This window comes from Amphiprion ocellaris, chromosome 5, assembly GCF_022539595.1.
Source record: "Amphiprion ocellaris isolate individual 3 ecotype Okinawa chromosome 5, ASM2253959v1, whole genome shotgun sequence".
In the NCBI taxonomy this organism is placed as follows: Eukaryota; Metazoa; Chordata; class Actinopteri; family Pomacentridae; genus Amphiprion; species Amphiprion ocellaris.
The window spans coordinates 4,150,932-4,166,501 of NC_072770.1; the positions used below are offsets into that span (position 1 = coordinate 4,150,932).

General features: G+C 39.8%; 1 protein-coding gene across 1 annotated transcript; it reads left to right on the forward strand.

Annotated features, from left to right (window-relative positions):
- Window positions 1–9,153: 9,153 nt before the first annotated feature.
- On the forward strand, window positions 9,154–15,352 carry mych (myelocytomatosis oncogene homolog). The gene is made up of 3 exons (XM_023262179.3): window positions 9,154–9,363; window positions 10,929–11,487; window positions 12,481–15,352. The coding sequence occupies exons 2-3, from the start codon at window positions 10,944–10,946 to the stop codon at window positions 13,056–13,058; spliced, it is 1,122 nt and encodes a 373-aa protein (XP_023117947.1). The 5' UTR covers window positions 9,154–9,363; window positions 10,929–10,943; the 3' UTR covers window positions 13,059–15,352.
- The last annotated feature ends 218 nt before the right edge of the window (window positions 15,353–15,570 follow it).

Here is a 15,570-nt window from a genome sequence, read left to right on the forward strand (position 1 = left end):
GCCTGAATTTCAGACTGTGTGGAGTAATCTGATTTGTAAAGCGAATTAGTGAGCAAGGACCTTCAGTATAGATCTGAGACATTTAAATCAAGAGGTCATGTGATTAAGGAACTGGAATGTAGTTCTAGAATGATGAGTATGCATATATCGGAGTCATTGGTCCATGAAATTAGTACTGTTTTGAAGATTTTTTCACATACTCTGTTGAGAAATGTATCTTTACCCAGATAGGAGGATGTCAGATTCCCTAAATAAAAGATGTGCTAGAATCATGTGATTTTTTCAGATGATACACTAAGCACTTCAACTGTGCTATGCAGTCAATTATTGTATCTTTTTAATATCAAGAAATTACTAAAAATGTCCAGGCTGATTCCATGACAGATCTATAAATTGATACAGCCAGTTTCCAAATCAAAGCGGAGTCAGGTGAAGCTGTGAGAGGTTGCAAGGCTGTGAAGCTGTCCAGTCTGCAGATGTATGCAGGAATGTCAGATGCTCACACCACCTCTGTTGGCTACTTTCAATATGAAGGAGCAGCAACTCTACTCTGAGCTCCTCATTGATTTATTTACACACTGATTTATAAGGCTGAGCCCAGCCACTTTACTTATGGAACTCATTTAAAACCGCTTGTATCTGTAACCTCGTTTGTTTGGTCACTAACCAGAGCTCATAATCATAGGTGAGGTTTGGAAAGATGATCGATTGATAGATCGAGAGCGTGGTCTTCCAGCCCAGCTTCCTCTTCATCACGGCAGAACATCTCACGCTCCATTTTCCTGTCACTCATGAAAACAATCCTGAGATATGTAAACTCCTTCCCTTGGGGCAGCACCTCCCCCCAAACTAAAGCGAGAACTTCAGTTTCCAGCTGATAACCATGTCCTCAGACTTGGAGGTGCTGACTCTTATCTTGGCCACTTCATACCCCGCCTTAATGAAGCCAACAGAACCACATCCTCTACGGAGACGTTACTCTGTGGTCCCCACACCAGATACCCTCCTCACTCCAGCTGCATGTTGAGATCCTGTTCATGAATATCACAAGCAGGACTGGAGACAAGGAGTGTCCAATACCCAGTTGTAGTGTTTGACTTTAGAATATAAACACAGCTCTCACTTTGGTTGTACAATGGCTGGATTGCGGCAACAGCCTTGTTAAATTTTACTTTCACAGTAATCCCAAAATGATTCCTCAGTTGACATGGTCATAGCCCTTCTCCAAGTTCACAAAACACATTTGGACTGAATGGTCAAACTTCCATGACCCCTCAGCATAAGGCAATGCGAATTCTGCCCTAGCTGTGGAACAGTTACAGTCAAGGCTTTTAAATACAACATTATGGACATACTTTGACTAGAATCTTGTTCAGTAAAACCTTTTGAAACAGAAACAGACATCAGACCACAGTTTAAAACTCACCAGTGTTAGTGTGCATGTTCTCAATGTGTACAAGCTGTCTAAAGTATGCAGCAGACAGACATGCAGCAGAAACCTGTCTGTCTGCAAGGATGAAGAGTCCTAATAAGGAGGAGTTCACAGCAGAGAACACTCAGTGGTAATCCCATTTGCTGGCTCTCTCTTGTCCCTGGGGCTTCAGCTATGTGTCTGTGTGTCCTCATAGCTTTCTTATGCCACTGAGTTCACTGGGCCAGTCAGTTGGTTTGTCGGTCAGTAAGTCAGTCAGTTAATTAACCTTTTACCTCCTCAGTCAGCAACTTTACCATTTAAAGCACAAAGAAATTTGAGTACACCGAGCACCAACAGAGCTTAACGTTCATTTTGCATCATATAGCAGTCAAATACATCCTTAATAAAGTGTCAAGTATGTAACATTAACAAATGGCACATACCATTTTATATATAGCCTTAACACATTCAGTGCCTGTTCCTGTACAGCCATTTTTTAACTGCACAAAGCTCAACTATATATATAAGTGATAGTTTTTTTTAATTGTTTACAAGAAAAACTAGCAAAACAAATTCTACCAAAATGATCCAATACTCAAAATTTCTTATTTTTATGGAACCAACCAATTTTAAGTTTTTAATGGCTTTTTAAGGATTTGTTTAGTATTATGGCTGTGATTGTACTAAAAGAAATTGCACTTGAAGAGTGCACCTAAGAGTGATTCTTAATGCAATATACTGTACATGCAAATGTATGTGGTGTCCAAAAACGTTTTTATATTATTATGTTTATATATTTTTATATATATATAGCTTAACAAATTTATTAGATCACTACCCACTATCAGGTATTTTCCACCGCTGCCCTAAATTAACAGAGCTGCTGATTACCCAAATATTTTTTTATGTTTCTGTAATGGTTAATCCACCCATATGTGGAAGCTCTTTCATCAAAATTCTATCTTTAATGCTAAAATATAATTACTGTTGTTATCCATGAATTTTCAAATGTACTGTTTTACAAAAAAGCAGAAAAAAATTGTAAAGGACATAATTTTTTGATTGAGATGCCAAATTACAGTTATTTGTTTGCATTGCTGGACAGAGAATTTTGTTTTAGTGGTTGTACGTTATTCTTGATTAATTTCTGACTTCTCAGAGAATTCCAGTGTGCTGGCTCAAAGTTGGGTATAAAAATGTGAATTCAATTTGAAATTCCTCACTCCTGTTCAAAATGGTGAAGCGTAGGGAACTCACTGAGAAAATGTCTGAATAGTCTGAATTAAAGCACTTCATGATGCTGGATGATCTTTGAGACAAATAGGGTGAGACATAAAGTGTTCTCACCAGAGGTGGGTAGAGTATAGCCAAAAATTGTACTTAAGTAAGAGTAACGTTACTTCAAAAAAATATCACTCAAGTAGAAGTAAAAAATAGTCATCCAAAACATACTCAAGTAAGAGTAAAAAAGTATTTGGTGAAAAGACTACTCAAGTACTGAGTAACTGTTTGATTGTAATGTCCAATTTATTTACAGTTCGTATGAGGTCATGTGACCGCAGGGCATCGTCTGGTGAAACAGAGTCACGTGATTATTGTTGCTTTGTCTGATTGGTGAAACACAGTCATGTGGTAGATCCACTGGGGGCATCTCTGGCAAAATAAAGCAGATCTAATGTGGTAAATAAATAACTAACGAGTCGAGTGTAGCCCAGTGTAATGGAGTAAGAGTAACGTTTCTTCTTCACAAACCTATTCAAGTAAAAGTAAAAAGTATGGCAGAGTTTTTCTAAAAGTTACTCAAGTAAATGTAACGGAGTAAATGTAACTCGTTACTACCCACCTCTGGTTCTCACAGTGTGGTTAAGTATGGCTTGGACTTTGGTACTTACAAAATGCATCAAGGAAGAGGCTGAAAGCGAAAGCTAACTGAAGCAGATCTCAGATACCTCAAGGTTTTAAGTACTAGAGACAGAAGGAAGACTACTGCTGATCTTCAGAAACAGATTAATGCTTCTAGACCACAATCTAAGAAAGTCTCCAGAATGACCAGAAGTAGACGACTGAAGGAACAAGGCTGAAATGGAAGAATTGCTGCTATGAAGCCATTATTGAGGCCGGCAAACATCTAAATGCCTACAATTTGCCAGGGAGAACAAACACTGGACTGTAGATGACTAGAAGAAGGTACACTGGATGTACAAGTCCAAATTTGAACTCTTCCTTCAGCATTGTCATGCTTATGTCCATAGAAAAGCTGGAGAACATTTTGATGCTCAATGCATTGCACCCACAGTAAAGCATGGTGGAGATTACATTATGGTATGGGGTTCCATTTGTGGAAACGGCATGGGTAAATTAGTTGAAATCCATGGTATCATGAACAAAAAGGTCTACCATACCATCTTGTTGCATCATGGAATCCCTTTTGGATTGAACCTGTTTGGTCATGGGTTCATATACCAAGAAGACAATGACCCCAAGTATACTTCAACACTGTGCAGAGACTACTGGACCAAGAAAAAGGAATATGGAGTACTGGGACTGAAGGACTGGCAAAGTCCAAGTCCAGACTGGAATCCTATTGAACAGATCTGGGATTTATTCAATTCAAAGATAGATGGCGCAAAAGTTTCATCAAAAGCAAGTCTCCAGGAACAGTGAGAAACTATCTGCAACTCAGTAACAAAAGAGACTGTTAAAAAGTACATAAAAACAATGCCAGCAAGAATGCAAGCTGTTGTTAGGGCCAATAGAGGTCGTACAAAATATTAATATTATTGGTTAATATATGTGATTAAAGACTTAAAGACTATATAGTTGTTCCAATATTCTATAGTTTGAAACAAGTATTTGACAGATTTCTAAAATTTATTTTTTTTGTCTTTTTTGCCTTCTATATATATATATATATATATTGTGTGTGTGTGTGTGTGTGTGTGTGTGTGTGTGTGTGTATATATATATGTGTGTGTATATATATATATGTATGTGTGTGTGTGTGTGTGTGTGTGTGTGTGTGTGTGTGTGTGTGTGTGTGTGTATATATATAAGGCCTTTTTGTATAATTCTGAAATGTACATCATTTTTCAGTTTTGGTAATTTTACCTTTTTTTTAAACCTCTGGCAGTTCACCACTTATCTTTGTACCATTTCCATTACCATTGTGTGCGTGCGTGTGTGTACATATAACAAGATTGTTCTAATTACGACTCATTCCGTTTTTAAAATAATTTCAGTGTCATGATGAATATGAGGAGGTGAGAGATTTCAAAGTTAAATCTTTGCCAGATTTTGTCTTGAGAAAAGCTGTGTTCAAATTACAGACATGATTGGCCATTATTATATGCAATTATGCTATATAAGGCATTTGCTTTTATTCTGAGAAATTTCATTACTACAAATAAACACTTGTATTTTAAACTAGTCAAAAGAACATAAAAAAACATACCAGTGCTTATAAGTGAACAACAGTGCAAGAGGTGTTTTCATTTTACATCAATCAGTTACCCTGGACAGTTGTCAAATTACAGGTAATTTAGTCTGTTAGTTTTTTCGAGTCAAGCAGGCAGCGAAGATGATGGAAGAGTTATGTTGTCACTTTAATGGAAAGTTGCTCAGTCTTTTTATAAGTTACTGGGTCAGACAATGAATCAGTAGTTGTTTATCTTTGCTCCACAGAGATTTCTGATTTCAGTCATTTAAACCAATCCAGCCCACCAGGCTTCTCTCAGGGACTTTTACACCAGAAGTGTGACACTGTGTAGACCAAGGTTTTTATTTTCCCCATCACAAAGCCGCTGCTTTTTCTCAGGTAGTTGTGTGAGTCAAAGCGATATGCTCTAGACTTTGTACCAGGTTGTGCAGGAAAAGTTGAAACTAAATTTAATTTTGGCCTCAAGTATGCTTGCCCCCACAGCAAGACTTCAATGGGATTCTGGGTTTTGTGGAAAATGAAAGGTTTGGAGGTTTCTCTTTCTTTTTTTTTCGCATCCCTGAATTTCCTGAGTTACACCCACTCTCTGATCCTCTCAGTAGCAATTGTGTCAATGTGCTAAAACGTGGCAGAAAATACTGCAGAAGATGAGTATACCTGCTTACAAGTTTAGTATTGTGATGGTTTACAGCCCCAGTAGTTCAGTGCAGGATTCATTTTGTGCACTAACATAACCGGCTTCCTCTTGATTGATTTTTAACATCATTTCAGGTGAGTTCAATAAGTGTTTCTGGTACTTTTCACCATTTATGTCTTTGCAAGTTGTCAGAAAAATATACCTTGCTCTTTACTGATGTCTTTTAACCTTTAGACTTTTTGTAAACTTGCTGAGTATGAATAGCTTGGCCTTAAACATCTGAATCAATGACTAAAACATATCTATATTCTTAAATAAGTCTGTACAGCCCTTTGGAGTATATTTCCACCTATTTCAATAAATAATGATGTACATCAACCAAGTTGTCTTTCTGCAAAAATGAAGTTTTTTTGCTGCAAGCCCAGAATACAGATTCTCAATTTATCACAATTCTGAATTATGTCCACTGGTTTTTAAATGTTTCTTTCTTTCTGAAATATCCTCAGACTATATCAATACAGCGCAGTAAGGAGAACAGACAGATCACAATAAACTCCACCAGCAATGCTCCCACATATTTCACTCTGTTGTAACATCAGTGCATTCCAACTTGTGGAATATGAATATTTTGAATATTAAAAAGTCTGTATTTTTTTTTCTCCATGTACAAAAATGAGTGCAAGATCAGCATTTTCTGGAAGAGTCTGTGTAATATGTTTTTTCTTATCTTGATTCTCTACATGAAAGTAAGACTACTCGTAACGTTCCCAGGATCCTGATCTCTTTACTCTAAATACAGGTAGAGATGGCACAAAACTGGCAGTTGATGTTTCCTTTCTTCTTCAGAGGAAAGTCTGGTGACTCATCTGCACAGTATGTCTGTGAGATGAAGGTGTTTCTGAAAAGGAAAAGGACATCACCTGCTGGAGTTATGAATTATGAAATGAGTTTATGAGTTGTGAAATACTCAGCAATGAATACTGTTAATATGTAAAATCTGAGCTTGCTACTAATGTGTTAATGCTGTGTCAATTTTAAGTCAACAGAAGTTAAAATTGCTTGTTAAAACAAAGCTAATAAAAGATCAGCTGATGTCACTGAAGTGAAATAACAAAGGTTTAAAGATGTAAAGCAGATGTGTTTGGTGAGTAATATTTATGTGAAACAATTTGGAAATCCCAGACTTAACTAGTTAGTCAGAAATTTAAAGAGTGAGCAGTTTGAAGGTGAGTCATCTTAGCCAGGAGGTTTAGTATTCAGAGCAGAAACCAGGCCAGTCAGTCAGTCAGTCTGCCAGTTGGCCTGTAGGTGGCACATTAACCCACTTATTTGTTGCACTCAGCGCCCTCCTCTTTGTGTCTGTTCTTTGCCGCTATTACAAAATGTTCTGTTCTGCAGCTGCGATCCGCCGCACATCAGCTGGTACACACAGAAAACCCCATCCTATAAATGTGGAACATCACATTTTTATATGCAGTGCAGTGTTTGTGTTGTTGTTGTCTCTATCGCTATCTGTGCTGCCTGTGGAAGTGTGCGATTTCACACTCAGCAGAAGTAGTTTCCACGTGACAAAAACCACCAACAATGCAGAGGACCAGCATGAATAACAGTGTCCAAAACCAAGCCGTGTATGTATATATATATATATATATATATATATATATATATATATATATATATATATATATATATATATATATATATATATATATATATATATATATATATATATATATATATATACGTCAAACTGCTTGACCTCCGGTAAAATATCGCCTATTTAAAGGGCTGGACTTTGATGGATGTATATGGTCGGTGAGAGAACTGTGAGCTCCTCTTCTCCTCTTACAACATTTCTTGGGGTTTGCTGAGAACTCACGTGAACTGGGGCCGACTCACGCTCTGATTGGCCGACCTGCCCGCACGTGTACCGTCGAATCCTTGTCCGTTATGTAACGTGCACGGGAGCAGCGGAAGAGGCGGAGGGGAGGGCTGCGGTGTCGGAGCCGGGCTGCTTGGAGTTTCATTCACCCTTTCAACTACTTACTTCCAAACTTTAAAAAAAAAACAAAAAAAAAAAACAAAAGGAACTGAAAATGTTATTTTAAAATCAACGAATAAACGTATTTTATGCATAGTTTTTCATGTGAAGTCTCTTCAAAAAATATTAAAAATTAATTTGCGCAATGTTGCACAAATCTGTGAAAATATGTTAAATATATATGGCCACATTATTAGGTAATTAGGTACACCTATGCTAAGAAAAGGAAACTGAGGCTAATTCACACCGACTTACCAAAATTGGACAATAGAAGATCTGAAAAACATTGCCTGGTCTGATGAGTCTCCATTTCAGCTGCGGCATTCAGAAGGTGTGGTCAGAATTTGACATAAATAACATAAAATCATGGATCCATCCTGCATTTTATCAACTGTTCATTCTGCTGCTGGTGGTGTATTGGTGTGGGGGATATTTCCTTGGCACACTTTGGGCCCCTTAGTACCAACTGAGCATCATTTAAACATCACAGCCTACCTGAGTATTGTTGTTAACCATGTCCACCTCTTTATGACAACAGTGTACCCATCTTCTGATGGCTACTTCCAGCAGGATAGTGCACTGTCACACTGTGTGTGTGTGTTTTTGTTGCTTAAGATATATATATATATATATATATATATATATATATATATATATATATATATATATATATATATATATATATATATATATATATATAGTAGGGGAAAATCATAAATATATATATATGTGTGTGTGTGTGTGTGTGTGTTATGCAACAAAATACTGATATGCATGTGTGCATTACAATGTAAGCACATTTCACTATGCACAAGTTGACAGTGTTGCTTTAAAACTGTGAGACAGTTTGAGCTTGTAGTAATAGTAGCAGGAGCAGCAGCAGCATTAGGAGGAGGGGCTGGAAAACAGTTAGATGGTGAAACACCCCTGAAGGAGCTGGAATGTGAGGACAACGTGGCTCTGAAAGCACAGCCCATCTGTCTGTCACCATATTCTCTACACTTAAAACTACAATAGCGGAAAATCATGCATGATGAAAAAGTGCCAATCTGTCTTACTATACTCTCTACATTGCCCAGCAAAGAGTGATTAAAGTTGTTTTTTCTTGCAGTGAATCGTGCATGCATCAGAATAGACTGTGAGCTTGTTTTCGTTTTTATTGTTACTACGTGAAATCAACAATATAAACAAATTTAAGTCGTCCTCACTTTCTTACTGACCACGAGGCAGGACGAACAGACAGACAGACAGGCGGGCCGCAAGACACCCGGCTTCTTCTCACAGTCCACGTGTGTTTCTGTCCCAACTTTTACCCGCCACCATTTTCCTGGAATCCCTCCCTGTGTCGTATCACTCCGCGTGTCGCGGAGGGATGGCGGAGGGATGGCGGAGGGGTAGACAACATAGTCCCTGACTTCGACAATATCAACAGAATTCGCCGTCGCTTGTGGTTTTTCCGTGCGGACTAAATCGAAAAGGCGTCTCTGAGCGGATAAACGGGCTGTGGATTTAAACACCAACATCAGCCCGGTGTTGGTTTTGATGTTTTGGCGCGATTTTGGCGGCGGCGGAAGGACAATGTCGTGCCGCGGTTATATAAACCCAGCGACCCCAACGACCACACCTACTCTGTCTGATCGTAGCGGAGGAAGAAAAGAAGAAAACGGAGATACACACAATGCTTCCCTGTTCTAACTTTAATTTTACACGAAGAAAGTCAGAATCAAACAGAAATCTGTAGTTTCTTTTCTCTCGCCGTGGACTTAATTGGATATTTCGGACATATTTCTGCTCTTCTTCCTTGTGAATTCCTTCTCCTTTAAGGACGGTTAAAGGTACGCATGAGGGTGGACCGGGGTTAATGTCCGCTAACTGACATGTGTAGCACCTCGAATTGTTGCTAGACTCATGTTCAGTGCGTTAGTGCCTGTCTTTATTGTGTTTGTGGTTCAAATTGTACTTTAGAGTAAGAATAAAAAAGGAGTGCCGGGTTTCACGTGGAGACCCGGCACCGTTCTACCCATGCGGAGTTTAAATGACCCTCACTGCCGGTCACCGTTTTGAGTCGTAATGGAGCTTTTCCTGGAGATTTAGCGTTGATATTTCACACAGAAATTAATTGTTGCATGCTGAATTTTGTATTTGTGCATAAGTCATTTTGATAAATGCAATTAAATAGTCACGACACATGATGTTCTATATATAAGCAGTTAAATTGAGTGTGGTGCATTCACTGACCTGAAGGCAGCAGAAATCTGAATGCAAACGTCGTTTAGAAAGTCATATTTTTCGGTTGTTTTTTCCCAACTACCAGCTGTGCTTGGTTGCAGGTACATTTAATCAAATGCATTCATGTGTAGTTTGTGTTGTGTTGACTGCGGTAGATACCATCATAAACACTATTAATGACTTATTTTACTGTCTTGACAAGGTGCAGACTGATCTGTATTTAAGCTTTGGCTTCGGTTTCCCAGGCTGTGATGGTAAAGAAAGCCAGCCTTTAAGTCCCAGAGTGTTTCTGCTACACACACTGCTGCTTTGTTCTCCCAACACAGCCTGCTATACATGCACATACCATCAGACTTCATAGGAATATTATATTAGAAACTCACCTTTCCTTCTGAAAACAGCTATCTGCCAGTCTCCTGCTCCAGTTGTGTTTGTTTAATGATAAATAGATTTTTATAGGGTGTTATTTTAAAGTTTTTGTGGTTACAAACAGTCATTTCTAACAGCAGCCATAAGGCAGCATGTGCACTGATTGGTTAGTGTCATCTTACAGTATCCCCTCAGGCTTTCTGCTGAGCAAAGCAGCTTTTTTTTTTCCTGAATGAAGTTGTGAAAGTGATTTTTCTGTGGGGTTGCTCAAGGGTTTGAGTGCATGTGTGTGAAACAGCAGCAGAGGTTAGAAATGTTGAACAACAACAAAGGAGAAGCAAAATCCATCTATCTTTTTTCCTGTGGAGTATAGTTTTCTATGTCAGCCTAGAAGCAGCAGGGCTTGTTTTATGGTAGTTTTTATTAGCTTTCAGGGAAAGAAAAATGTAAATTGTGGAAAGAGGTGTTGAGTTTCTGCTGCTGTCTCTCCCAGCTGTTCCTATGATGTCATGGGCAGGGGGTGGTAATCTTTGGGGTGATTTATGGGCCTCCCCAGGACCAGCGGGGCGTGGCTATAGTGATGTAAACACAGATAAAAAGGTGACACGTTGCCGGTTGGGGGCTCAGTGTGGAAAAACTGGTTTAAACTTTCACTACAACACCTACTGCTGCTCTTGGGCTTCACTCCCGTAAACGTTGCCCTGCTTTACATACACTACTGGATCAGCTTCTCTGGATTTTAAATTTATAAGCTCCACTCCTGTCTGATTTTAGTTTCTTTTGTTTTTTTTGATTCTCGCAGATTCTGCAGTCAAACATGTTGCAAAGTTTCTCTCAGTCGCAGGACTGGCTTTACTCAGAGCCGCTGCTGTTTGACGATGAGTTCTGCCAGAGTTTGATGAAGGACCTCCAGTCGCTGCCGACTCCTCCTCAGTCTCCCCCCATGAAGGCAGGGCTCTGTGACAGCAAGCCCCTGTCCAAGGAGGACCAGCTGAGCTATGTGTCAGACATTCTTCTGGAGGACCACGACATGCAGCTCAACTGGAACTGTGACTTCTTCCACTCCGATGCTGCAGAGAAGGAGGGTGAACCCAGTCAACCCTGCTCCCCTCTGGACGAGGGCGGCGAGGACTGCCTGTGGCGGTGCTTGGCATCGGACAAGAGTCTGGAGGAGAAGCTGGTCTCCACCATGCTTGGCTCGAGCCCGCTGCTGTCGGACATCGACACCAGCATCTTTGAGGAGATTGCAGGCTCCACACTTGACTGCCAGAATCTGATGGATGCTCAGGAGCCAAGCGAGGCCACTTCAGACTATGGATCAACTGGTGGCGAGTTGTCCACATATTCATCCAGTGACTCTGGTGAGTTTAGAACTTATCTTCATTTTACGTTCATGATTTTCACTCAAAATTTACATTTAGCTAGCAGATGTGGACTTGTCTATATTTTACCCAAATGCCGCCTTTTTAAATTCATCTTGTGTTTTAGTGCTAATAATCAGGTTAGGTTTTAGTCTCATTTTTTGCCTTGTCCTCGTCTGGAACAGCTTCACTGGCATCTCATTGATAATTCACTGTTAATGTTTAGTGACACTGAGCTCTAACTGTTCTTTGCACTTTGCTTATCTGTGAACCAGCCGCCTACCTGTAATCTGCACAAGCCTTTATGCCTGGAGATGTTATTGAGGCGTGGGTGGGGCTTAGTTGTTGACTGACATGATTAGATGAAAGCTTTTAGGGGAGGTATTTGACTGTGTGTGAGTGTGTGAGTCATGTTCAGTGCTAACAGTTGTGGTTTCATCCATTAACATCTAATGAGTCATTTTACCAAATTGAGCCCTGCAGCATCCCTGGCTGTAAACCAGAAGTGAAATAATAGACTGACATTTATTCAATTGTCTTTTATAGGGTTACTCACTGTTTAAATTTGGTAACTTTCATTTTTCTGAATTTTTACATTTTATCTAATTCGCTCTCAAGCTACGCACGTTTTTGTATTTACTGTTACAGTTAGCAGTTTCTTTTAGAGCGTATATTGTTGGTGAACTTAGGGAGCGGCTCTTTAAATTTTGCTGTACTTTGTATAATGGCAAGAAAGGCTTTCTCTTCTGTTCTACATGTTTCTGACTGTTTACAGTACAAGGACAGATTTTCATCACTGACTGTGTGTAAGCTAAGCCCACATGGTGTGCTGTGTGCAGTGTCGACACTGTTATGTTTGTGGTGTCAGTGCTACTCTGGAATGTCGTCACAGCACAGAACTCAAAGCGGTTAAAATTACCACAGGGGTTAGAAAAGAGGGTTGGACCAAAAAAATCTCATCTAACCTGCCTTTTGTTTCTTTTTATCTGACAGAGGAGGAAATTGACGTGGTGACAGTTGTGCGCTGTTCCTCCAGCCCCTCCCCTCTGCCCTCACTGGCGGACATGACTGTCCGCCAGCAGAAGCAAGAGGAAGAACAGCGAGCTCTCCAACGTCACCACTTTGAGATCCAGCTGCAGCACAACTACGCGGCTCCCTGCCCTGCCTCACCACCACCTTCATCCAACAAGCGCTCCAGAGGGAGTGACGGCACATTGCGCTTCCACCACTCATCCCGCAGCTCGTCGTCTTCTTCGTCATCGTCGTCGTCACGGTACCACCACTTGTCAAGAAACTCAACAGAGACTGAGGATGAGGAGGAGCGGCGACGGACGCACAACGTGATGGAGCGACAGCGCCGCAACGAACTGAAGAACTGTTTCATGCGCTTGCGTGACAACGTGCCTGAGCTGTCACACAATGACAAGGCATCCAAAGTGGTGATCCTGAAGAAGGCCAGGGACTGCATCTATGGCCTGGAGGGTGAGGGCCACAGACTGCAAGCCAAGAGAGACAAACTTAAAGCCAAACAGGAAGAGCTGAAAGCCAGGCTCGCGGCGCTCCACAGCTAATGGAGCTTCGGTGTTAAAGACATTGTGGGGGAGTGAGGGAGGAGGGTGGACGAGGGAAAAGACTTTGTACAAAGATAGGGGCATGGGTGGGGTTAAAGGATGGCTCATCGTGCTGTAAAGAGCACACAAAATGTCACATTTTAAAGACTTTATGGTATCAATAGGTCTGGACTGTGTTTTCTCTCAAACACACACAGTTTCCCTGGACATTGAACACAACACACTCATTGCCTCAGAGTTGATCATTCTCATGCCTTGACTGCTGACTGTTGTAGAGTGTAGGGTGTTTTTTAAAAGATAAAAGAAAGATGGAGTGTGCAGACTTTTTTGTTGTTGTTTTTGTTTTGTTTTAGCTGAATGCACACTGAAAGATAAGGACAATATCATCTGTTATTGTTGTTTTTTTGGCTCATTACATCTGAGTCTTTACTTTGAGGATGCCAAATGGCACAGATTCAAGTGAAATAAGCCAGAAGTTCCTGTTGGTCCAAACAATGAGAAGCCAGAATTGTTCAGTGTTGAGCAGTTGAATGAAACTTGAATGTTGTTTTCAGGATGTCTTGTAGCCATATTAACCAGTGATCCCTCCACTCTGACAGGTGTTTGATGGTGGCGTTGACGTTATTTGGACAACTGTACATCTGTTAAATTCCAGTTCTAGTGCTGTTTGATCAGGATGAAGCTTCTTCAGTGTGCGTTCAGCCTGTCTGACCTCAGGCGGATCCATGGGCCCAACGCTGCTCTGTTACCAGGGTAGTATGTATTAATGACAATAATGTATTGACCAGCTTTGATACTGTTGACATAACAATGCGCAGCCTCAGTTCAGTTCACCATCAGTTGTGTGTGTGTGTGTGTTTGTGTGTGTGTGTGTGTTTGTGTGTGTGTGTGCGTGCGTGCGTGCGTGCGTGTGTGTGTGCGCGTGCGTGCTTTCTTGAGTTGATTTCTGTATAAAGAATTGTTTGAGTTCAAAGGTAGCCATATTAAACAGCATTCAGGTTTTGTGGAGAGTGAACTGTAAGCTGCGCTACTGTAGCAAAGCAGCCAAAGTTGGCACAGAAAACCTTGTCACAACATTTTATTCTTGCATGTCGTGGCATATTATTTAAAGGTTCTGGTTGGAGGATGCTGAAACAGCAGCAATACTATGACAATTAGTTTTGTTACTCATGGAATAGTCACTTGTGACTATTCCATGAGTAACAAAACACTCATATGTGTCAGTAAATAAATATCATTGTGATTCATTAGTCAGTGGCCATTGTTGTACGCCTGCTAAAAGTAACTGGGATAAGTTTTTTCAGAACAAGACATCTTTTTTGATAAGATCCTTGAGTATCTTGTATTTCAGCTACAATTTTATCTCACTTTGTGCACAGATTCGACAACAAAATGTTTTTTTCATGAAACTGCTTTTTACATTAACAAGGGCCGCTGACTTTGACCAACATTCCTGTGTTGCAAACGATGAATTACTTTCACTGGTATTGTTTTATGCCCAGTTGAACTCACATGGAGACAAAGTGGCCGCTGAAGAGAGCTGTAACACCAAGTAATATCTTAGGACTGTACAAAGTAACGTTTATGGCTGTATGTGTTCATCAGGAGCCTGGATTATTTAAATATCAGGCATTTTTGTAGAACGTGTACTTGCCACTGTTATCCCTTATGCTGTTTATAATGAAATGTGCAAATGGAAAAACATGGGCACATGGTTATCAAATGTCTTAATGCATCTTGTTTTTTATTAAGAGTTCTTCCTCCTTGAGTCTAAGAAGACTTAACAGAAACTGGTTTGTAGGAATGAGAATAGAGGATTTTGCTATTTTAAGAACCTGCTTTGCCTTGAAATGCATTTTGTTCAGTACTCCTTGTCTCCTTTGTTTGATTATGTTGCTGTCTCGTGAAAATGTTGTCTTCTTTCAACGACAGGTAGTTTTTCAGGGAAGCTTAAAATCCTTTTTCTCCTCATCTTTGTTTAAATTTTCATTTTGTCGTGGTTCAGTCAGATAACTGCCTTCTGAGGATGCAGTGAAGTTTTAACAAGACAGCAGGGATGATTTCTTTCTTTTATTTTTGTAAACTTAGCAAACCTACCTCTGCCTGGCTACAGTCGGGGCTGTAATGTTTTTTTTCTGTGTGTTTTAAACATTGTACAAATTATTTTTTTTTAAATGTAAATACTTTTCTTATTGTATCATAAATTATTTTAGTCTTTTATTCTTTGTTCATTTGAATTTGTGGAATTTAAAAGAAAGCACTTTTATAATATGTAATTAAAAGTGAAAATGAGAGCTGGGAAGCCTGTTTTTCTTATACACTGACAGAGAACTTGAGCATACGGTAAGAGTAAGATTCACTAGCATTAGCATGTTGCTTATTTGTCTTTACCATATAAAATGTCATATTTAAATCTGGTGTGTACATTTAAAGTGCAATTCAGACACTAGCAAACAAAACCTGTTGGGAACTTCGGTAAATTCACAGAGCTTTTACTTTGTTTAAGTCGCTC

What these genes read in the sequence shown, in the direction of transcription:
- mych (XM_023262179.3), top strand. Translation starts at nt 10,944, where the DNA reads ATGTTGCAAAGTTTCTCTCAGTCGCAGGACTGGCTTTACTCAGAGCCG. An exon ending in ATATTCATCCAGTGACTCTG is followed by an intron (nt 11,488 to 12,480) that starts GTGAGTTTAGAA and finishes TTTATCTGACAG; the next exon opens with AGGAGGAAATTGACGTGGTG.